Genomic DNA, 24604 nt, shown 5'->3' with positions numbered 1-24604 from the left:
TTAATCGTTAACTCGTTTGCTTAATTCCCGCGCTATAAATCAAGGAAGAGCTAAGGTGATAAATTCCATAAAGTCGTTAAATTAAACACAAAACCTTCCCTATACTAATAAATGAAAAAAAAATTAGAATGGGGAAGGTTTTGTGTTTTGTGTTTAATTTAACGACTTTAATTCTGCACAACCCCATGTTTAGTTTCATCACATCATGGATACCTCTGATTCGTATAATAATTCCCAGCTTCTGCCAGAATTTCCACAAAATGTGACCTTGAAAATTGGCATTGAGAGCAATCCTAACTACAGATCTTCGAAACCTACCTATAAAACATGTGCTAACAAAAAGGTCTCCTTATCACTTCAATTTGTTTAACCTTCACTCATCCCTTGCATTTGATCTATTAATAGGGATCTTTTGAGTTGCAAGGAATGTCACAAGTGAATGTCATAACAATAAACATATAGAGCGGTAAATTTAATCTAAGCAAAGGAAAACCACAATTGAGAGTATTGTAAAGCTCCTTATACGCGACATGTTCGTATAACGCATACGGATGCTAGGGGTTGCTGCAGTTACAATTCATCGCTGCGCAGTTTGTACGGTTTCCGGTTCTACAACAGTTGATAGTACATAATACAACAAAACTTACCGAAATTTGTTATAGTTGCGATTATTCGCGAATGAACGACTTCCGATGCTAACCAGAACTTCAACGCTACGACGATAAAGCAAGCGACTGCAATCATTAGCGTAAATCTTGGGGATAATGAAAATTCAGAGAGGAGAAAGTTTTACATTGTTCTTTCGTAGGCGCGGCGGTTATAACATTGTTTATAAGTACACCTCGAGTGTTTCCAAAGGACCGTTACAAGCACGTGCAATAAAAGAAAAAAAGGTACAATCTTAACTTTGAAACAATAAAAATAAATGTAAGCCATGTCGTTGAGCTTACAATGAGCGTTTACGCTCAACAAATTAGTCGCATTTCGAAAATGCCGCACGGAATAAAAAAAAGTTACAATCAAAACCTTAAAGGGTATTAAAATTTCTGAAACAGATAAATAGCGAAAATATGGAGACGCAGCATTTTCCATAAACAAATGCTGAAGATATTCATTATTCATTAATGGCGTAGTTGAGAACGCTACGTTAATATTTCACATCAACTTTAGCGGAAATACGTTTTGTTCAAGACAAAAGTTTTCAAATATTAAATATTCATACCAGTGTTTCTACGCTAAATACCCACAATATGTGTTTGTAATATTATTAAATGAATAAGTAAGTGAGAAACACCAACCCAAGATTTAAGTTCTCATTTAGGAAATGGAAGATTATACTTCTAACAAATGGGTCATGTAGGTAAGACTGTATTACTTACATTACGCCCCGTTACGCCCAATTCTAAAGCGTTTCCAACAAATAATTTAACAGATCACTGCGAAAACAAGCCTTTCAGAGGGGAGACAAGTATAATAATGCATTAAATATATAAATTTATTGAATTATTTATATTAATTATAATTATATTGCTGTGACCCTTAAATTTCGGGCCACACAAAAAATATGAATGTAATGCCCCACGTTGGGCGAGCAAAATAAATAATGCTGTGGGCACTGATTCCTAGGACAAAAAGAACCAAACACAAAACACTACAAACCTTTTTTTATAATTTTCCTCGGCAGAACTCTTAAAGAAAATATCATAGTAGACGGCGATTGGAGAATGAGCCAGTCTGAAGAGGAAAATGAGGACGAAGAACGAGAAAAACTCAATCGTTGCCCACCTCAGTATCTTCAGAATTAAGTTATTTAAATATATTTATTTTTGGTTAATTAGGATTTTCGCTTTATTCGTAGGATGGCCGAATATTATATTTTTGAGCAAAGGCTGGGCGAATGTGGTTGCTATTCAAAAGGGTTGCAGGTAAAAATCAGTTGGAGAGCGTCGAATGAACGTTAAGAATTAAAAGAAATATAACATTTTGAAACACTAGGAAAACATTAAAGTGATCTACACTATTAAACTAGTGTACATTTTCTTGGCTACATAGTAGAGTAGACCATCAAAAAACCACCAGCGATTCAGTGTCTGAAAAATTTCCAACTTCGCGGGAGTTTTGGGACATCCGACGCGACAGTTATCCAAATAATCTAAGAAAGATCCATTTGACAGAGGAGACCGATTCAATTTCGTATGCGAAATAAACCACAGACTTCAGGGACCAGCGATGTTTCGTTTAATAATGTGAATTTGTGCTTTTCCTTTTCTACATTTATAAAACAAGTAAAGCTATGGAACTTTCAAATGTATACACGAAGAGTATTACAATGTGTCGTACAACCAATTTCTCCACGGAAATCGTTTTTGAATTTCTGAACTATTGGATCAACTAAACCGAAAAATGCAAGATTCTGTAAAAGTTTCGCAGGTGGTGCACAAAGTTTAAAATAAACTTAATGTTTTTACTCAGAAGGGGATCAATCTAAGTTGTTTTCCACTTTCGTTTTATCGCAATGCGATCCTTTAAGTCCCAAGATAAATTTGTCACGTGCACTAATGTTTTGCACTTTCAAGTTACCCATTAAAGTAGTTTACATAACCTCACAGTCGAGATAACTTAATTGCTCTCTGTTAGAACGCAGTAAACAAGTATATCGGCTATTTACACGAGTTCCACTTTCCCATTACGTTTCATATTTAATTAAAAATTAGAGAGAGCGAGTTAAATTTAGTACAAGTTACTAATGGGCGAGCTTCGGGTGAATTAACAAAATATCAAAATTAATAAATATTAATAAATGGTAATTGTGTTGTCATTGGGTTAATTCGAACAGTATTACGTATACACAGGTACAATTTAAGCAAGCGTGTGATATACGGTAATTGCGTATGTAAATTGCTTTAATCTAAACATTTGTAATTAAATAATTCATAGACGTGGCCCGATAACTATAATTTAAGGATAAAGTCGTAGTAGGTAGCTACTTTTTTGTGTGTCATGCGGAGAGTATTTTAATGTAATTTGAATATATTTGGATTGCAAGGAAAATTTACTCTATCAAGTAACAACTAACGAAAACAATAAGTAGGTCCTTGCAATTCTGTAACAAAGATCCCTGCGCACACAGCTTCAGTATTATAATGCTGCATTGTTCTCGTATTGAAACCATCTCTTGTCATTCTTATGTTCCTTTGTTGGAACTTGTCATAAATCTACTTATGGAAAATTTACAAGAATTTCCACAATTATTTTGTGGAAGAGAAAGTCCCGTTCCCACTTCATGTAACGGTAATTTCTATGGGGTTACACTTGTAACTCAGCATTAGGTCACTGTCTTGATATGAGCAGATTAGTCATTAACGATTCCAATCGGTACAATTAAAAAAGCATGGTAATTATTACACGTGATCAGTTTAGTAAAAATATAGTAGAAAATAGTGATTACTAGTCCCCACCACCACGACAAGGTGCATCCCATGGTGGGGTTGTTACTTTAATGCAGTGTTAACTCTCTTTGTAGATATTTCAAAAAGTTTATAATCGGTACCTAGTTGATTGACTGTTGCTCTAATAAAACCGGTATGCGTGTCATATGAACCTGAATTCGAATACTTTTATTAAAAGTGTTTCTGTCCTCTTCACAGAAGTAAACATGGAGGTATGAAATGCTATGTTGTTATTATATTAGGATTCATATATGCGTAATTAAATCCATAGACGATTACATTACAAAGCTACACCGTTACAACCAGATTAATATTTCAATGAAGCTCGGTTGCAACTACTAACGCGTCATCGAAATAGCCCGCACCAGAAATAATCACCTTAGTGAATTTATAGCGAAAATAAATTCCGCTTCGATCTTTGCGAAAAGAAGTTTGAAGCGGTACTTTCTACAAAACAAATCTAACTGCATTTAATCACTCAACCTACTTCAACCATCGGAAACTTTCTTTTCCTGTTGTGGCGTAACAAAAGTTTCAGAATTTAAACAAAAGCTCCACTTTGAAGGGAGTTAGCTTAGGAATTCAGATTGTTATTTGTGGCCTCGTATTTCAAATTTGTTTCGCCATCTTATAATTGTACGCGGCGGCGTTCATGAACTGCCGTTTGATTAACACAGGAATTTAATTTTGAGCGTAAAAATGGTATTCTTGGTTTAAAATAAATTTTCGCGGTTGCCCAAAGTCAATTGAAATACCTGAAATAGTTGATTGATCCCGAAAGCCAATGGCGGCTTTCCCGCAAACTGCGGCGATTATTGCTGTTTTAATGCGGTTGTACTAAAATATATTACCAGGCGAGGAATTTAATTTGCTTGGTTATTTTTAGGACGAAGCAAATAGTTCCGAAACTAATTAGGACGAGAAAGCAAACGTTTTCGATTTTAAATCTTCACTTAAAGATAACTCCCGATATCGGCATTCGCCACTCGATACGTCGTAAATATTTTATAAGTTCATAAAGGCTAAACATTCATTTTACGAGTTAAGTAGAAAGTTATAAATATTTCAAAAATGTTAAGATGCACGTAAATATGTTATGAGTTAAATGAATTCGCAAACAGCTTTTTTTTATTTGGGAGTGGGGAGTTTCCATAAACTTGGAAGTTTGCTATCGCGTATCTTTAGTGGTTTTGTGGTAAGTAGGAGATGAAGCAGCGGCTTAAACTTCCATTATTAAAAATTTATGGAATTTTATGAGTGTTCTATATTAACACCGCGGTTCTGATGTTGAGACTATAGGTATTCAAAACTATTACAACTATAACCTTTAAAGCATCACTGTTTCCTTGGAAAGTCTGTCTTTTGAACGTTACTATACGAGTGCAAGGTCAATAGTTCTCGGCCTGACAATGAAGGACTGTGATTTTCAGTTAAAAAAATTTATTTTTCTACATAATCTCCCTTGACTCCAACCCACTTAGTCCAGCGTTTTTCCAACTTCAGTATTACTTCCCGGAAGTGACAGTCTGGAAGGCTGTTAAAATATTAATTTACAGCCATCTTAACTTTTTTATTGGACGCGGTCAAGGAGTTCGACAGTCTGGTTGTACAATGTACACCTGGACTTGCCCCATGTAGTTATCCTGGTGGTATTGGTGGTCTTTAATATCTGACTCGCTTATTTTTTGGCACCTCTGCTGGACTTTCTTGATAAATACGTCCAGCTGTTCCCGTTTTGAAGTGATATATCTTGTGGTCTTCCTGTTTGTTGGGCCCTTTTTTCGTATTTGTCACAAGTTTCTTCATCTGTTGATCCACCTCCTGCTGCTGTAACGCCAACGTATTCATGGTGTCTATTTTAGGCACCTTTTCCTGGATAGTACCAAGGGTGCACTTTCTTACCATTTAAAAGGACTTTGAACCGGGCGATAATGATTTGTAGACCGCTTACAGTGGTTTCTAAGAAATGTCGGCAACACCGCATTACACGAGCACACACGAGAAGACTTGATGACTAAAATTGTGTGTTAAGGTATCTAGAAGTTTGGTTGATGATTGCTGATCTTGGAACTTGTACTTAACTTACTAGTCTAATTTTCCCAACAAATATATAACCCACATAGCAGACCTATTATATATACATTGCATATACCATGTACATTCCACGTGGGATATTGTATATCCATAGAATGTGGAAAAGTATGTCGCAAATGTCCGATGTATGTGCATGGGATATAAGTTTGGCAGACTTCACATAATACATAGTATATACGTTTTGGATGTCTTATGTATATGCATGTATATGCATCAGACATGCTATGTATATTGGTATACTGACAACTGGATATATCATGAATATTCCTGTAATATGCAAAAGATGTTCAATAGGATATTCTATGTATGTTGTATACATTCAGAATGGATGTTCTATAGAGATTCCTCTAACATTCGGGAAGTTTACTAGCGTCCATACCAGAGCTGGGCAGTATTCGATTTTGTAAATACTTTTTAGTATTCAAATTCTTTAAAGTATTCAAATACTTTGTAATTAAATACTTTTATGGAAGCATATTTGTATTTGTAACTCAAATACTTTCACAAATATTTAGTCAATTTCGAAAGAAAATTCAAAGGGCTGTAACTTTTGAACTAGTAGCCCAATCTTGGAACTGTTTGAAATTATGGATTCTACAGGCCACATTCTATAAGAAAATTTTTTTTCCGGGTCGTTCTGAGACAATTTTTTTTTCGGGCCTCAAAAAAGGCAGTGTATAACCTTCCTTTTTTACCAAAAATCGACTACACCAAAATTTCTCGGGAAAACACTTTTTCATATTAATTTTGGTGCGTAGAATCCAAATCAATTCGTACTTTTTCGATCAGACTTCTCAATCAAAAGTTATAGACTAGAAACCAATTTCGAAAGAAAATTCAAAGGGCTGTAACTTTTGAACTAGTAGCCCAATCTTGGAACTGTTTGAAATTATTACTTTTACTCCCCTTAAATTTGTATATAACAATAGAAATATAAAAAAAGCTAACCCCATACAAAGTATAACTTGATTTTTTAAGTACTATTAAGACTTTTATCTAGTATACTATTTTACATTTTTAATGTATTTGAGTCACAAGTATTTGAATACTTTTTACTGTATTCGAATACTTTTCAAAGTAAGTTAATGAAATACTTTTCAAAGTATTCGAATACTTTTTATAGTATTCGAATACATTCTAAAGTATTTGAATACTTATTTTTTAAAGTATTTGAATACTTTTCAATGTATCTGTATCTAGTATTCGCTTGTGCTGGACGTAAAAGTATTTAGCTATTCAAATACCTTTGATTTGTGTAAAGTATTTACTATTTAGTATTCAAATACTTTTTGAAAGTATTCTGCCCAGCTCTGGTCTATACCTTCATAAATAAATTCTTTTCACGGAGTGGAGCTTTTTGTTTATTAAGTCTCTTAGTATACAATGGAAAATGTGCTTAAGAAATTATTATTGTTTTATTTAACACTGTAGTCTTGAGTCATTTTGATCGTGTTCTTGTTCAACACTATAATAGCGCGAGTTCATAACAAATAGGTTGCTAACATACCTGCCATTCTTGTCCTTATATTAATTCCCATCCAGTCTTTACATCTCACTAACACATATTTGCAACTTTAGATCATGCACACACGAAATAAAAATCATTACTTTCACTGTCAAAATTAGACAAACAAACTCATTAATAACTCGCAGAATAACACTCCTGATTTTAGAAAAATGAGCTGTATTTGCAATAGCACCTTACTATCTTCATCGCCGTAATTCACAGCAAATGAGACGCTAACGTTTGTAACGTCGGTAATACAGAACACGCATGTATCAAATGCAAAACGCATATACATAACATATAATCCCATGTATATACATAGCACATCCAAAATGTATATTTATAGAATATCCATACTGAACATAAAATACATATGCATATCCTATAATGAATATACATAGTATATACATAAGATGGACAGGATATTCCCTGTACATTATGGATTTAAAATGTATATACATAAGATATCGAATGCTATGTGGGAAGTACAGTAATATTATTAAATTATGTAAAAATATAAATAAATTGTTTTCAATAAGGAAAAACATTTAATTTAAACATACCCCTGCTCCATCTTCGATACCCACAGCATAAACAATTTTTCTGGTACCCGCGGTACACTGATCAGACTGAACTGACTCCGGCCATTTACCCAGCACGAGACTGAAGGGTATGGTATGTCTCATTTCTTGGCCATTGTAGAGGCTATTTTTTTTAACATTCGTGAGGGGAAACAGAAAGGGGGCCAGGTAGAGGATAACAATAAGGAAGAGAGATACATGAAACGAGATCAAAGGATGGAGATATCGGAACGCCGGGGGAGAGGCTATAACCAAGAAGCAGAGTTACCTTTAGTGCAGATATTCCAGTGGCGAATCTGTAACCGTACCTTTTCGGGTCGGACAACACCCAGTTAACCGTAACTCGCACAGAATTTTAAATTATTAGAACAAATTAGCACAAAATGAGACCAAAATAATGCAATAAACAATTTTGAAAATACCAATGTTGACACTACAGCGTGAAGTGAGTGTCAGAAAAAGTTGAATTTCTCATTAACTTGATGAGCACAAATTTTTTAATTAAATTTAACTTAATACTGATCTGCAACTGCTAAAACTCCTTTTGATTTGTGTTTCACCGATTTCAAATACAATTAAAAAAGGTTTTGTGTATCTATATCATCTTTGACATCTTTCTTGGCAAGGAAATACATTCTATCCTGCAATTCTACAAATTTATGCAATAAGCCTGAAATTGGAAGGGATAACGTCATAACGACAAAACGGAACAAGGACTTACGCGACATACAAGCCTGTCAACTGGGATCAGCTGTGCTTACTCGCCGGAACCTTGATCAAATCATTCAAGCACAAACACTCCGTTGCAGACGTGCATCCCGACTGACGCAGACTGTTATTTCGTATTCCCGAAGAGCTCCAATCAGTTCACTGAGGTAAACAAACCGTGCTGGAGTCCTTGCGATCGTCAAATATCGACCCACATTGGCCATTTACGAAATTCGGCTAACAATATCCTGGGACCTTTCACAAAGGATAATTTCATTTTCTCCATTTCCACTTCAATTAAGGACCTTAATTTTTACTTAATTAAAAGAAAAGCTCCCTCTTCCGATAATAAAGATCCGAACTGTGCAATTCCAATATCAATTTCGCTGTAATGGGCAAGAAAAATGTAGGCCGTCTACAAAAGAAAAGATAAGGTACATAAAAGCATTTATAGTGTATAAATTTTTATAACCTGGAAGAATTACCAGATATCGCGTGTAGGAGTAGCAGCTTGCTTTTAAAAATCAATTTAGACGTATGAATATTTAAGTGGAAAAGTGGGGGCTGTGGATTTTAAGCGTATGAGGTTGTTGCAGTAAGGTGGAACAATAAGACCACGCGCGTTTACGGTGAGAAAATGTGATACACTGTTGCATTGGTATTGAACGGAAAGCTCTTTAGAGGTATCTGGATGTGACTCGGTTTATTAGGAGATAAAAGTAAGTTAGGGTCTTGAGACCGACTTTAGGTTATCATTAATTTAATTAAGCAGGAGAGGTTATGAAGCGCGTTACTTCTGTGGTACTATCTTTTCGTTCTATTAGATGCTCTGTCATTCACAAACCGCCTCTAAATCCACTATTTAGACTAATAGGAATATGGGCTGGCATAGCTCATTTAACGATTTAAGCTACCCTAACCAGGCACTAACAGGTGTATTCCCACATTTTCTACATAAAATAGCTTTTCACGGGAACCACATATAACACAACATTCGCGCATATCTCTTTAAAAATGTACCCAGTATGACTGGCTGTGATCCTCTGAACCAAAAGTCGAATTTAAATACAATGATTGTTTCTAAGTGGTTACTGCAAACCATAGAAAACAATTTTTTTTCTAATTGATCAACTTAGAAGGAACAAATTTGAGAGGAGTTAACCAAGAAGTCTTTAGGCTGTAAAGATTTAGGAAATTGTACTTTCTGTTGCTAACTTGAAAACGGATAGAAGTTTTGCTTTTTATTTCAGCTGTCCAAAGACTAGTCTATGGATCGCCGTTTTAGTATTTATACCAACATTTTATCATGTATCATTTTAAATAACAGTCAATCTTATGTCTCTAAATTTTTCGTTTGTTGTTTTTAGCGCATTTCCACAAAAATAAAAAAAAAATGCGCTATTGTGGCCACTTTGTCCGTCCGTCCGTCCGTCCGTCCGTCCGTCCGCTAACTTTGCGACGCTACTAGTTTTTTATCTTAAGAGCTATTGTTCTACTTTTTCGCTATTTGGTTCGTTATGGTGTCGAGTCTTGTACCAAGGAAGGAATTTTTTCTGTACCGCTTACAAAAAAAGTTATTGTAAAAAAACAAAAAACCGTTTTTTACATGTTCCATAATTTTACACTTTTGCCGTTTATTAACGATCCTAGAGATCGTTTATAATTTTGCATTGCTATCTGATCTGTCCTATCCGTGTTCGATTGCTTTTACATCTCCGTTAGTTATGAACTGAATTGCATGAAATTCAATATGGGCATAGATTTAGCCATATAATACGCAATGCCAAAAGTTTGAATCGAATCGATTCAAAATTCACAGTGCCCTTTTCGCATCTCGACCATTTATAAACCGAATTGCAAACTTTTTTACTTATAAAAGTATTTGAATGAAATTTGATACATAGGCACTTTGAATAAAGGAAAATCAAACGCCAATTTCAAAATTTGGTTTTGCGCATGCGCAGTGCCAACTTTTTTATTTATGGAAGAATTTAAACGAAATTTGATACATAGGCACTTGGGATAAAGGAAAATCAAACGCCAATTTCAAAATTTGGTTTTGCGCATGCGCAGTGCCAACTTTTTTATTTATGGAAGAATTTAAATGAAATGTGATACATAGGCACTTGGAATAAAGGAAAATCTAGCGCCAGTTTCAAAATTTTATTTTGCGCATGCGCAGTGCCAACTTTTTTATCTATGGAACTATTTAAGTGAAATTTGATACTTTAGGCGCTTGGAACAAAGGAAATTAGTTAGTTATAGTAAATTAGTTTTAAAATTTAGGTTTGCGCATGCGCAGTTCCAACTTTCTTATTTAGAAAAGCATTGAAATGAAATTCTTCTCATAAACTGAAATTGAAGTAGCACGTCAACAATGGATTGCCCATGTGCAATGCTATCTTTCATATTTGTGGCCGGATTTTTACGATTTTAACAGAAGTTGCATCTTACAAATGGGAAATGAATGCAAGTGGAAATGCGCTTTATGTAAATCGTTTACGATTACTTTTTAACTTGTTATCTTATGTATTAAGAGATTGATTAAAAAATGTTGATTAATAAAGATGATACATGAATTAAAATGTTTGTTGATAATTTTAATTAGGCGCTAGTATACACGTAGTCAAATAGACTAAACTGTAGTTCCTGAAACTTCCGTACAATCAGAGATACGAATTAAAATTATCAACAATCATTTTAATTAATGTAACATTTTAATTCAACAATCACTTTAAATAATTCTTGCCGATTTTAACAGCATGAATTCATATGATTGTTGAATTAAAATGTTCTCTGAAAATATTTGTACAATTTTATTCCAAAATTTTACAATGTGCCATTTTAAATAACAGTCAATCGTATGCCTCTACTTTTTACGTTTGTTGTTATTGTCTTACGTATTAAATATGATTGTTTAAAAAATGTTACTTAATAATAATGTGAAATGAATTATATTGTTATATTGAATGAGTGTATATGAAACTGTATTTCAACAAACAATTAATAACAAATAATTAAATTGAATTGCAAGAAACACTTCGATTAATAAAACGATTTTGTCCAACAAACATAAAAATTCATTCATTTTAAATGTGGAATTAAAATTATCAACAAACATCAGTCATATAAATTCGACGATTTGAAAATTGAAGCCGAATATTTTCAACAATCACTTTAATTCAACAAACAAATAAATTTTTATTGTTAGACGTAGTAAAAGAATCTTTTAAAATGATTGTTGAATTAATATGATTGTTGAATTAAAATGTTACATGAATTAAAATGTTTGTTGATAATTTTAATTAGGCGCTAGTATACACGTACCCATATACACTAAAGGATAGTTCCTGAAACTTCCGCACAATCACAGATACGAATTAAAATTATCAACAAACATTTTAATTCATGTAACATTTTAATTCAACAATCATTTTAAATAATGCTTTCCGATTTTAACAGCACGAATTAATATGATTGTTGAATTAAAATGATTGTTGGGAATATTTGTACAACACTTCAATAATTGAATTAATATGATTGTTGAATTAAAATGTTTGTTCATAATTTTAATCCCACATTTAATACGAATAAATTTTTATGTTTGTTGAATTAGTTCTAGTTAGTTATATTACTGTTCGTTTATGTATTTGTTTGTTGATTTGGATTGTTAAACTTTCGTTATACACATTGCTATATAATTCATACATCATTTCAATTAAGTGAAGTTTTTTAAACAAACATATTTAATGTTTCACATAAAAACAACAAACATAATAAATCGGGAAATAAAATTAGCTGTTGTTTATAATGTTACATTGTAAACTTTCGTAATAAAAAGTAAAACGGCGTTCCATACTAGTCAGGTACTTCAGTGAAAAGCTTACGTTTAAGTAAACCAGAATTATATATTACATTAATTGTTGTGAACCAGTGCATCAGTTGCAAGTGTGTCGCTAATTAAGTTTCTTTTATCTTTAGAAATTTCTAATAATATCACTGTCATTTCCGCAATCTGAAAAAATCCTGCGGTTAATTACAGCAGCCCCTTGCGCACATCGCAATGTAAAGGGAACCTCTTACAACATTTTACAGCGCCTAGCACTAATGTATTACAAATGTTCTTACATTTAGTTTAAATTATCATAATAAAAGGTTTATCTCTTGAATGAATAATTAAACTTTATTACATTCCTTTTGTCTCTCCTTTTAATATAAAAATGGTATACAATTTTAATGCTGTGTACCCCGAGTTTTAATTATGTCATCGGGGCTCTCTTTGAAATGCAAATATTAGCTTTAGCTAGTCTCCTTGGTATATTTTAATTTCACATTTGATATCACCGAGTGGCGAGATGAAGCAAATTACTTATACCAAAACCACATTTAATCGCATTACTTGGAAGTATTCGTTTTTTTTTTCTCAGAACCTATTTAGTTAGGGACGAATTTAATGGCCGGTTAACGGAAACATTACTCTTATTATAGCAGCATAAAGCCATTTCCATTAAAGCGAATAATTACGTTTGTTAGTACGGTTTTCGCTTTGGGAATGTGCAATAAAAAATGAGTTTTTAAGGTAATCAACGGATACTTCCGAAATCATTAACTATGCCACGTGCAATAGAATAATTTTTACATCTGGACCGCCCTCTTCTTGTATAACTTTCTCCATTTTTGTATCAATGGCTTCCAGGGATTTCATATGTGAGTGAACGTAGTGGCGCAGTAATCACCAAACAGGCTTTTTTGAGATAGATAGCAAAAGCTGCACGACCATATTAGATGCATGATCTTTTCTTTGATTTACTAACATGGACTAATGTGACGTAATAGCCATACTTTTTGGGAGGAATAAAAATACTTCCAGATCTGGTTTCAGTGAGTTGTAAAAAATAAATCCAAAATTGCAATGGCCACCTTAAAATAATAGTTTTACAATAACTTTGCAGAATATCAGCTTTCTTCAATTTCATCCGATTAGCTTAACGTTTTAATACACAATTTTCATTAAAATGCAGCTTATACTTGCATGAATTCGGTTTATACGAGAGTGTAAGATCAACCATGAGGGTTATTAGCTGGAGTTTATTTAGTTCCAATAATGTTACAAAGGTTTCAGTAGTTTTTTTAAATTTTTATAGTATAAGTTCGTGCCTTTAAGGGACTTTAAAACACTGTCATATTGGAATAATATTCGGGCTGCTAATTTTGCTGTTATTCTTGATCGATGGTACTTTAGGCAAGTCCTTAGGATATGCTTAGAAGATAGTTGTATATCACAGCTACATTTCGGGGGTTCTTCTTTTGTAATTATATGTGCAAATGTGTTAGTTATGGGTAATTAATGATAATTTGGTTTTTCCTGCCCGATGTAAGCCGTATTTTTGAATAAAATTTGGAAGACCGCAACGGCATCGAACTTTTTTTTGTCAAATAGCAGTCTATAGTTTTTATTAAGTTATTCGAAAAACCTTATTTTTCTGTGTACAGCCTACAAAAATGATGCTAGGTTTAATAAAAATGGAAAATAAAATATCAAACGGTTATTTTGATTTCGTTAAAAGTTTGGTAGTGCAGGTTAAGCATAAAAGATGTAAAACTGTCAAAAACTTTTTTAATATATGAGTGTTTTTGGCACCGGGAAAAAGTAAATCCACATTTTTTACTAACGAGCGAAGTTTTCCCATTCATACACGAGTACTAACCGGAGGCAACGTTGCTTGACTGTAGGCAGTAAATGAATTTAGTTTAGTAATAGGTAACTAATAAACATAACAAAAATTTAAAAAAAAGCGTGGGAAGTCGTAATGCAATAACGTGGAGCAACAATCAAGAACTAATTCGAATTATTTATTAGTTTAATAAAGGACAAACCTTGCTTTTGCCCGAGTATAATAATGGAATTGGGAACAAACGAAAATAAATAGCGAGCTATATCGTTACCACCTTTACGGCGGTAACCGTTGTATACGATAGTTTTTTGAAACAAGCATTTTTACCTAGAATAGAAATCAGTTTCCGGGGTTTATTTATTGAGTTTTAGCCGCATAAACGTAAGCAGCGACTACCAGTCCCGTAATCTTATATTTTATTCAATGTTATACTTAATTAATTTTTATGCTGGGTACCCCATTTATCTTGATATAGTCGATTATTGTGGAAACTAGCGGGAATTTCAAAAAATGAGTTAGATCAATTCTTCATATGGAGGGGCCAATTTAATGATGCTATTCATATTTTCACATAACTATCCCTTAGGGATAAAGTGTCGGGTAACTAATTTTTTCAAATACCTACACTTTTATTGATTATTATTATTCTATATCGGAAAATAATAAACTTTCGCGGGAAACGTTTTTCCCCCACTCTCTTTAAAGCGCGATTTTTGGTTTGAACTAGGAAGCTGTTCTGTCCAGAATGTTTTACTTTGTATGTCATAGGAATTTTTTAGGGGAATAGGAACAATTCCAAATCTGATTTCAGTGTGTTATACAAAAAATAAAATTACATTTACTATGTTTAATTTGAGCAACCCTTATCCTGTTTCTTCATCGACCTGGGCAACAGTTAAAACAACTGCCACGCGAGGCCGTTATCCCTGTAATATTTAACCGCGTCTTAAATCTAACTTATTTTCCCACGATTTGGTAATACGCCGAAGTGATATTAATTTTTAGTGGGCCCTCAACAGGTTTTCGCCGAATTACAGAGCGACCAGCATATTGCTTTTTAGAGGTGCTCCTGCAGAAGCTCTACGACTCCGGTATTTACCTTACGAATTAGGAAAATTACAGGAAAACCTAATTGAAAGTAACCGGAAGAATATTCGAAAGTGATCTACCCATGAGCTACACAGTTTGTTATGATACCAAAGCCAAACCTATGGTTTGGTAGTACCCATTAATGACTTTCCAAATTCTTAGATAAGGTGCTGTCATTGTATAAACATTCCCCAAATTAGTATACGCCGGACAGATCAATGGAACCAATGATAATTTATTAAAACTCGAATTTGGACATACACGTGGATGTGAAATTATAACTTGTAAATAAAATTAGTATTGGTAACGCAAAGCTAAATCTAGAAATACGAGTCAAATCCTTCCATAAAACTTATTCGGAAAACCATAATTCTAATATACGAAAATTTATAATTAATTCCAATACTTTACACACTCCTATGTAAGCATACTCCCAATTACTGGGTCTCAGTTAACGCCATTACGTTCACTCTGAAAGAAAACGATGTTTGAAAATTATTTTTATTGAAATTGAGAATAAATCAAAGAGATTTTAATGCTTTTTAGAAGATAGTACGTATGAATTTATAATCAATACGAATATTTTAGGAATCTTTATCCAAACATCCCAAAAATGGCCTCTCTCGGCCTCATCACATTCACTATAAATGGAAACCAAGTTTGAAAACTATTTTTCTTTAGGTTGAGCATAAATCAAAGAGTTTAACTTTTTAAGGGTTGATACGTGTAAATTTATATTCAATTCGAATAAATTGCTTTGTAATCATCCGTCGAGCACCTTAGGTTTCTTATGAAACAATACAAAAGTAGTATTTGTCGTCAGGAAGTAGACGTTAAGAATAGATTACATAGTTTGCGTGGGTAAAAATATCATGGAGAGAATGGTAAATAATCGGTTACAGTTACACCAACAAAAAGTAGATTTTTCTCCTTAGATTTTGATAATTCTTCTTTTAATTGGCTTAAGAACATATTTACATTAATAGACTGCAATTATAGACAGAGCTATTTGACAGTCAATGTAAACTGTTAACTTAATTGCGTCCGCAGTTGTCATTGTCAATGAATTCTTCCGTATTTTTTTAACACGAAAACTATCACCTCTCCTGCCCTATATGTTTCTTTGCAGTTAGCAAATTGATTATAATTTTTGATTGTGAAAAGTCCCAATTCCGAATCTGAAATCCAGTCCGATAGTATTATTATTTCCGGAAGTTTTTTTTAAAGAATTTAAATATAAAAGGAGTTTATCGACATTCTCTCTCAAGCTGGGTATATTTTGATGAAAAACACAAAAACCTTATACCATGATTGACAGTATTGAACTCTATAAATGAATCATTACTCATTTTCATTTAAACTGAGTAGATACTTACAAAGTTATGTAAAAAACAAAAAGAAAAGAGAAAAAAGGACATTTTGACTAATGTACTTTAAGTAATTTGAACTAAACAAAGGCATCCTTATAAATAATGTGAAGAAGATAGCAAAGCTTACAGATTTTTTTAGATGGTCTATTGTAGAGATCCGAACCACTGTTGTTCCTTGGTCCTTCCGCATGAGGATTCTTGCGTTTTGTGTCCATAGATAAGCGTAATTTATTCTCTCTGATTTTTGCACTGCATTCGTCACAACATAAAAAATGATGTTATTTTCAAAAATTGATAAAAACAAGAAACTTTATAATTTTGAATAGAACATGATTTTATCTAAGTATTACCGGTGGCGAGTTATTTAAGAAAAACTCAAAAAAGTCAGACGTTTTCGTTGATTTTTGATCACTGAAATTTCGCCTGACGCCAAGTCTCATTGGAAAACTTTGGTTTTTTCTCTCTCTTCACCATTTGAGCAAGTCGGAAAAATAAAATCTTCTACCGGACCTTTTGTAACCAGAAAGTACATATTGACTTAACGTTAAAACTAAATACAATGTGTAAACTATTTAAACTGTCTCAATTCAAAAATGCCAATTTGACAAAATTAATTTGTTCATGTTTTAATGGTGTGACAGCTTCTCCTAAAAATTTTTTTTATTAATAAATCAATTTTATTTAAACAAATTAAAAATTAAGAATTCATAATAAATAATCAATTTGGCCGCGTTGCTACGTTGTATGGCAATACTTATCCTTTGTCGTAAGTAAGTGGTAGTTCAGGGTTCCCCAGTAATGTTGGTAATGCGTTTTCCCAGCTATTCCACAAAATTACGAGCTTCTCTACACCAAGCTCCCCAATGTCTCTACTGCGAAAGGTATAAAAATAAAAATAAAAAGACTTAAATGATATTATGATGGAGAAAAGTGACAAATCGTTGGAAAAGTTTCACCGTTTTAATTTTGTGGTCACTTTGTTTTCAAAACAATTCGCCTGTGGTACCGTTTGTATAATATTCGATTAGAAATTTTTAGCAACTACCTACGTAATCGTTTTAACAATTTAGATTATTAATAATGACCGTCTGGAAGTCTGGACATCTTTCCACTGTCGTATACACAAGATCGTGTTTGAAACCGGTAATGTGGAATATTCTAAAAAATAAAAACCAAATCCAAAAGAAAACTCCAGGCCCAAATTTAGAAAGAGCGTGATGTGTTTACTTGCGTTAATAAGAAATTTGAATTCATGCAAGTTTTTGCTCTTTCGGTAGGGACGGAATAGTACCGTTCAACTAGGTCTGATTTTAAAACGCATCTACCTATGGAGAAACAACCAAAAATAATGAAAAACGGGTCTGTCAGAGTTTTATGCTTCATTGCCTCGACTCTCTACTAACTGGGTCAGTAATTGTTAGTTGATTAATTACATATCTCAGTTACCTTTAGTTTGTGAGTATAGGAATACTAATTACTAACTACACAGTTAAAATAACCAGAGCGTCAACATTCACTTACGATTAGATGTAAGTTCCATTTTTTGTGTTGTACTTAGTCAACATTTGAAACTCATTTCTCACCACCATTGAAACTTTCTGACTAAAGGCCCGCCTTAAGCGTTTGGGAAGTTATGGAATTTGCAAAGGGAAAATGGACACGGTAAATGTTACGCTTGTACAAATGTAATATTATAAAGTGCTATTACTTAAATGTACGTCACCTTTGACCCAAAGAATTCATATCAAAACGGTTTGAAGAGGACAAAAGCTGCGTAAACACAATTTTGAGGGTTCACTGTTTTACCTAAATCTCATTTCGCTTATTGAAACGCTTGTTCTCTTTTAATAACCTGATTTAGTAAGCGTATCCTGAGAGATACGTTAAAATTGAGATAACGCAAAGTGAAAGTGATTTCAGTTTTCTCGTCTAAATAGATTATTGTTTGCACAATCTGGTCTATTATTCTAGAAATTCTCTATTGAATCTGTCGAAACCAATATCTATTGCCGTTGTAGACGTTAATCGAATGCAAACTGAGGACATGATTAACAGCGTTCTATTAGCCGGGAATCCATTGTTGGAATAATACATGCGTGGGCTAGAATAGAAAATAAATTACATTAAAAAAAGGACGTCCTTCAGAATGCAAACCTTCTCTAGCCTCTTTTCAATTTGTGGTAGAAAACAGAATAAGGCGAGCAATCCCAATTCCCAACGCAACCCCTAACAATTCCAAAGAAAAAGGGATCAAATATAAAATATTCCTTTCAGCACCAGTAACCGCAAATTTGTTTATGTTTCACGCCCTTTGTGTACTATATGGAATTGTGTGCTCACGCCAAATTGTTCGCCATTGTTTTTCTTATGACGATAATTGTGAATGAGATCGGTTCCTGCTCGTACACAAAATAGCTTTTAGTCGAACAACCCTTTCGAGGACTAGCAAAGTTTGTTGTAAGCGACGAAATCTCGTATTTGTGGATGCGTGTTGTTTTTCGTTTCGAGGCCTGTGGCTGATATTTGAGTAATGCATTTTTTCAATTGTTTCAGATGTCGTCCGAAACTGAAGATGATGGCGTCCACTTCGACCCTCGGGCAGTATATTTATAACGAGGCCTTCTGATGCAATATGTCTAGTGGAAAACCAGTATTGATTTTATGTTTCGTGTTCCTTTTTGAATTATGTCAAGCGTGCCCAAGTGTATGCATGTGTAAGTGGAAGAACGGTAAACAGACTGTAGAGTGTGACAAAAGGGGGCTACTCGCAATTCCTAAGGGCATAGATCCAGGAACGCAAGTATTGAATTTCTCAAGTAACAATCTACAATCGTTGGCCAAAGAGAAGTTTCTAAGGATGGATTTAATTAATTTACAAAGGATATATCTATCGCGTTGTAGAATATCAACCATAGAAGACCGGACGTTTAAGGGATTAACCAACCTTGTTGAATTAGATTTGTCCGGCAATTTGTTAGTATCAGTTCCATCCGAAACGTTCATAGATTGTCCTTCATTAATGAAGCTCACCCTGAACGCTAATCCTATTAAAACCATACGGAGGGCGGCGTTTAACCACTTGTCTTACCTGAACACCCTCGAAATAGGGGACTGTGAAATATCTTACGTTGAAGAAGGAGCATTTCTAGGACTCACCAGCCTGGAGTGGCTACGTCTCGACGGTAATAAGCTGACCACTTTAAGGTCGCTTCGCATTCTTCCAAAGTCATTACGTGGCATCGAACTGCAGGGAAACGCTTGGGAGTGTGATTGCCATTTAGTGGAGCTTCATTTGTGGCTGTTTGAGTTTAATATGCCTCATAATGTCGAACCCGTATGCAGCGGACCCTCGCGTCTTTCAGGACAGACTGTAAGATCCGTTGCTGATTCTGATCTGGCGTGTTTGCCCGATGTTTCACCGACAACATTTTATTTGGAAATCGGCGAAGGTAAAAATGTATCCCTGCTCTGTCACGTCCGGGCCATTCCAGAAGCTCGAGTTTCCTGGCTATTTCAAGGACGTGTGTTACAAAATGACACTATAGTCGCTCCAGGTCTGCACCTAATTTATTTTATTGAGGACGGAATGGAAGATAAACGTAGCGAGCTTTTCATTTATAACACTAACGTTGAAGACAACGGAACTTTTGTCTGTACTGCCGAGAACAGCGCCGGAGCCATGCAATCAAATTTTACACTGCGAGTCGTGATTAAACAAGAACCTGTTTCCGTCGTTGTTGTGCCCTTTTCGTTTGAATACCTACTAATTTTAATATCCGCCGCGGCTGTCTTCGCAGTAATCACGATCCTTCTTGCAGTATTTTACGTAATTAAATGCACGGCGCATAGGAGCAAGCGAAAAAAATCGAAAATTGCCACGCTCAATAACTCAACGAAAGATTCGCTTTTCCAAGACAGCTCAGAAGATTACTCGGAGCCGCTCAAAGAGAACACAAACTTGATCGTAGTCGATCGCCACCACGAGATGATGGTAATGCATGCAGCGCCCCACATTACAGATGAGATGACGATATCTCCAGTTGTAACTTGCAATCCGCCTAAAAGTCCCACTTCGCTGAAACGTTTCCAGCTCGAGCAAAATCCTGACCTTATTAACGACACGGAAAGCGTAGAACGGCAACGCGAGGGGGATATTAAAGACCAGACGAGAGGCGGCTACGGAAAAGTTACAGAAAACACAATTACAGATTTTGAATTGCGTCCCAGGCTAGAATCGGGACTGAGCAATCGGGAATTTTATAGTCTCCCCGCTGACGTACATCTTAATCCAATTGGTCTCCTCGGCACTGAAGATACACGAGTTAGTTTCTATAGGACATTACCACACAATCGCGCAAATAGACAATCATCGGCCCGCTATTCGCGTGAAGTCGAGTTTTTATCTCGATCCCATCCTCCCTCATACGAACATTACTGTCCCGGCGTGAGATATACGGCAGATGGGTATCAAATATGTACAGCAAAACCGGGATCGCCATCCGAGTATCGCGCTTCTCCATCTAAATCTTGTTGTGCGCCTCCACCTTTAGTTCAGTGGCCTCACTGTGTGCCCGCCTCAAACTTGGTAAATACGGGAACGTGCCCTTATATGACTAAGGAGATAACGAAACGGTGTGTCGGTGCGCAGACTGAAAGTGAAAGTTCGAAATCCAGTTCGAAGCCTGTCAATAAATCCTTGCACAATGTTAAAATTCACGAGGTATTAACTGAAAGCCCCGATGAAGGTTACGAAGGTGAAAGCGGCGAATCCACTTCGAATCCTGGATGAGCATTGATCGGTTAAAGTTGTTATTATTATTAATATGGACTGACTCAGTAGATTAAATGGTAGAACACGTTACCTTTCGTTTTTGTAAATACTTGTATGGAATAAAGAACAATGAATTGGAGGACATTGTAAATCGACTTTTATTTATTTGCCTTATTTTTGTATGCTTAATATTCGTTCTGGAAATATTTCCTTTCGTAGATCGCATTTATCTTCAGTCACCAATTTATAGCCTTCCACTTCGCTGCTTCTTTCCATTCCTACCGTATTCCCTTCTGTTTACTCTTATTTTATGCGAAAAATGCTAAACGATATTGTATACAAATTCGTTTTTATACGTAGAATTCGGGGAACGGTTATTGAGTTCGTACAAAAAGGCCATAAGTAAAATTTCGAAGTTCGAAATTAATTGTTTTAGTGCACCCGCACACACCAAACTTTCCCAGTTTCATTCGATTGTTTTCCAGCATCGTTTATCATGTTAACAGTTTCGCGAAAATAATGCCAGAGGATTCTCTCTCTCTCTATATATACGGAATGAATTAAATTGGTAAGTATATTCGGGGAGGGAATTTAAGATTTATGAATTTTTTTTACAAGCCGAAAGCCGACGGCGACAAAGTGGTTTCTGGTAATTACCGTTGCAGCAATATGTAACAGTTCCACTTTCAAACCCCCGGGGTGATATATTGATCCATTCCAATAAACTCAACGAGAAACATCCGAATTGCTATCTACCATTTTGTTTATCAATACGATTTATGGGTATATTGTTTTTCTTTCTCAATTTTGGTCACTCATTTATACGTGTCTGGATTTATCTTAATTAAGTAGAGACTACCCTATGTTTCGTTTCCAGGTAAGACCTAAATTTTCATGCAAATATAAAGTAAATCCTTTTCATATGAGAACATAAAACATATTTAACATTACATTATCTTACAAAGGCAGTTATAGGGCTTACAACAGAAGGTAATGTTATCTGTGTAAAACTAAAGCTTTTCCTTCCCTTAGAAGTCGCTAAAAAATAATATTTTGTACAAGATCTCCTCTCCATTCTTCCAAAAAAGCAAACGTTAATTAAAATTATGAGAAATATAATGAAGATTTTGGCATTTAGATAAAATGAAATAAAGAGTGTGTGAGTGAATTGCTATGCCATTATTCCGACGCTTTTCTATCATTTGACAAATTGAGCCTCCGATTTAGAAACCGGAGATGCACAAAATTGAGAAACGGGCCCAAACTTTTCGGTATACAGCAAATATGGCAGCGCAGATTGCAGTAATGCCAGTAGGTACAAGTCAAAATATACTCGTAATTATAGTGCAGTTGCTTAATTTTTTGGTCCTAAGGGGATAAGTCAATGCTGACTTATTTGATGAATATCAGAATTTTGTCTTTGATTTCGACAAACATTTCTTTTCTTTTGAATGATAAACCAACACAGGCTTCTGGTACTTGATTTCATTCCCTAATGAGTAGATTATTTGAATATCGTGGCCATCTCAGTTGGATTAGTTTACACTAATCTCCTGGCTGTGGGTACCTTCTTCCATAAGGGGTTGGCCTAAGGTGTTGCTAACCAACTGTGAGTTGCCGCTTTTGCAAAGAAGTCCGGAGTGTTGAATTCTTCCTTGAGATCTCTTCTGATTTGAGCGGTCCGTACAAATCATGGCGCATTGCATAACATACGGAGCATAAGGAGCTGTCTAAAGGTGGCGCGACAAGTTTGATTTCAAGTAGGCCCTCCATAAGTGAGTGATGGTCTGATTATCGTTTTGTAAAGCTTGATATTGTTGGCGAGGGACAGCCGACCTATACCGCATATTATTGGATGTAATTTTAAGAGCACTGCTCTGCCTTGTGCTAGTCTTCTCTTGACTACTCGTATTAAAAATGACTCCGAGATATTTGATGTTGGACCTCCAGGGGATCGTCGTACCACAAACCCTGATTCTTGGCGGTGAAAAGGATTCTTGGTTTTGGCGGTATTAATCTTTGTCTTCCAAAGGAATCACCGCCTCTCTATTTCCTTTAGGGGCAGCTGCAGTTCATTAACAATGACTTCCAGAGGTAATCCCATGTCGTCCGGGAATCTACATCTCGGCTGGTGGGTAGATCGGCAGCGTAGATGTGGCATAGTAGAGGAAAAATGGCTGATCCTTGGGGGACGCGTGCTCTGATCAGTCTGATGGTCAACTTCAACTTTTATTCTGAAACTGCGTCCGGTGATGCAAGATAGCATTACTTTGGTTGGGCGAGATAGAGTCAAGGTTTCTCATTTTGTGAATAAGCCTTGGGTGCCACACCTGATCGAAGGCTTTCTCTATATCCAGGAGCACAGCTCCAGTGTGAACCGCTCTGTTGAAGTTTCTAGCTATTGCTTCAGCCACCTAGAACTGTGGGGGTCTGGTGTTGATTGAGTACATTATCGAAATCGGCCTAGGGAAAGGTGTAGATGGGAAATCAATCTGAGTGGGCTGCTGTATGCAATTTGAATAAAATTGAGATATGGGTGCATTCAACACCTGTAACGGTGGAGTGGCAATTATGTTCGATGCAGCTTCTAATGGTGGTCAAGGTTCCACCCCAGACGCCCCCATTTCGGTCATATCTGTGGATCGTGAAATTCGGTAGGGAGAAATGATCAGGGAATTTCAACCAGGTTTCTTTTATAAGTATGATGTCGAGGTTTTGTACTGTGATAAAATTGATGAGTACTATCTTCTTAGGGGATAAGCTATCATCGCTATGGTGGCGATGGAGGTAATGGATCCCGTGATGGTTACGTTTTGACCATCCCAGGTTGGTTTGTTTGGATCTCGACCCGGGAAGGTCTTCTGTGGTTTTAATCGTGGCTTTTGAATGGGAGGTGGTCTTTTAGAGCAAATGCGAGCATTCGCAGTGTGCTCTCCACCGCTGTTACAGCACTTTACCGGTTTGTTTCGAGGTTTCTTGCAGTTGTTTGTGTAATGCACGCCTGCGTCTCGCCTCTGCTTTGCAAATTTGTTGGTTGTGACCAAATAACCGGCATCTGTGGCATTGGGCTGGTTCGGATTTTCACTTTAGTGGCTCTGCCTTGATCCTCAGAATGTCTATTTCGTAAATTTCTTTTGGTCCCTCTAAAGTCACTAGATATAGAAAGTACCGCAATCATCCGCCATTTTTGGGCAAATTTGCTGCCAACTTAAAAAAATTGACAAATAAAATCTGAATAGCTGTCATTTTTCATAACCTAACTTCATAGTACTGTCATGTTTTATAAAAATATATACAGATATCTCCAAACAGGTGGAACAATCCCTAACATTAAAGTTACTAGAATCTGGTAACTTTCGC

At 35.2% G+C, this 24604-nt stretch overlaps 1 protein-coding gene across 4 annotated transcripts in view; it reads left to right on the top strand.

The window, feature by feature from the left end:
• LOC116167840 overlaps window positions 1–21383 on the top strand; it is a 105325-nt gene extending 83942 nt beyond the window's left edge. The window contains exons 1-2 of one of the 4 annotated variants that reach the window (XR_004144659.1): window positions 3525–3661; window positions 3721–4683. Coding sequence is in view for 3 of the 4 variants with exons in the window: in XM_031483391.1 (XP_031339251.1) it covers window positions 19106–21262 (2157 nt within the window). In the remaining variant the exon portion in view is untranslated. Of the gene's footprint in view, window positions 1–3524; window positions 3662–3720; window positions 4684–8952; window positions 9059–19026 lie in introns of those variants that run through there. The other 3 variants (XM_031483390.1, XM_031483392.1, XM_031483391.1) reach the window with 3 other exon arrangements.
• The last annotated feature ends 3221 nt before the right edge of the window (window positions 21384–24604 follow it).

The sequence above is a fragment of the Photinus pyralis genome, unplaced genomic scaffold, assembly GCF_008802855.1.
Source record: "Photinus pyralis isolate 1611_PpyrPB1 unplaced genomic scaffold, Ppyr1.3 Ppyr1.4_LG4, whole genome shotgun sequence".
NCBI lineage: Eukaryota > Metazoa > Arthropoda > Insecta > Coleoptera > Lampyridae > Photinus > Photinus pyralis.
The sequence above is the reverse complement of the archived record's forward strand: the minus strand, read 5'-3'. Positions and strand labels throughout refer to the sequence as shown.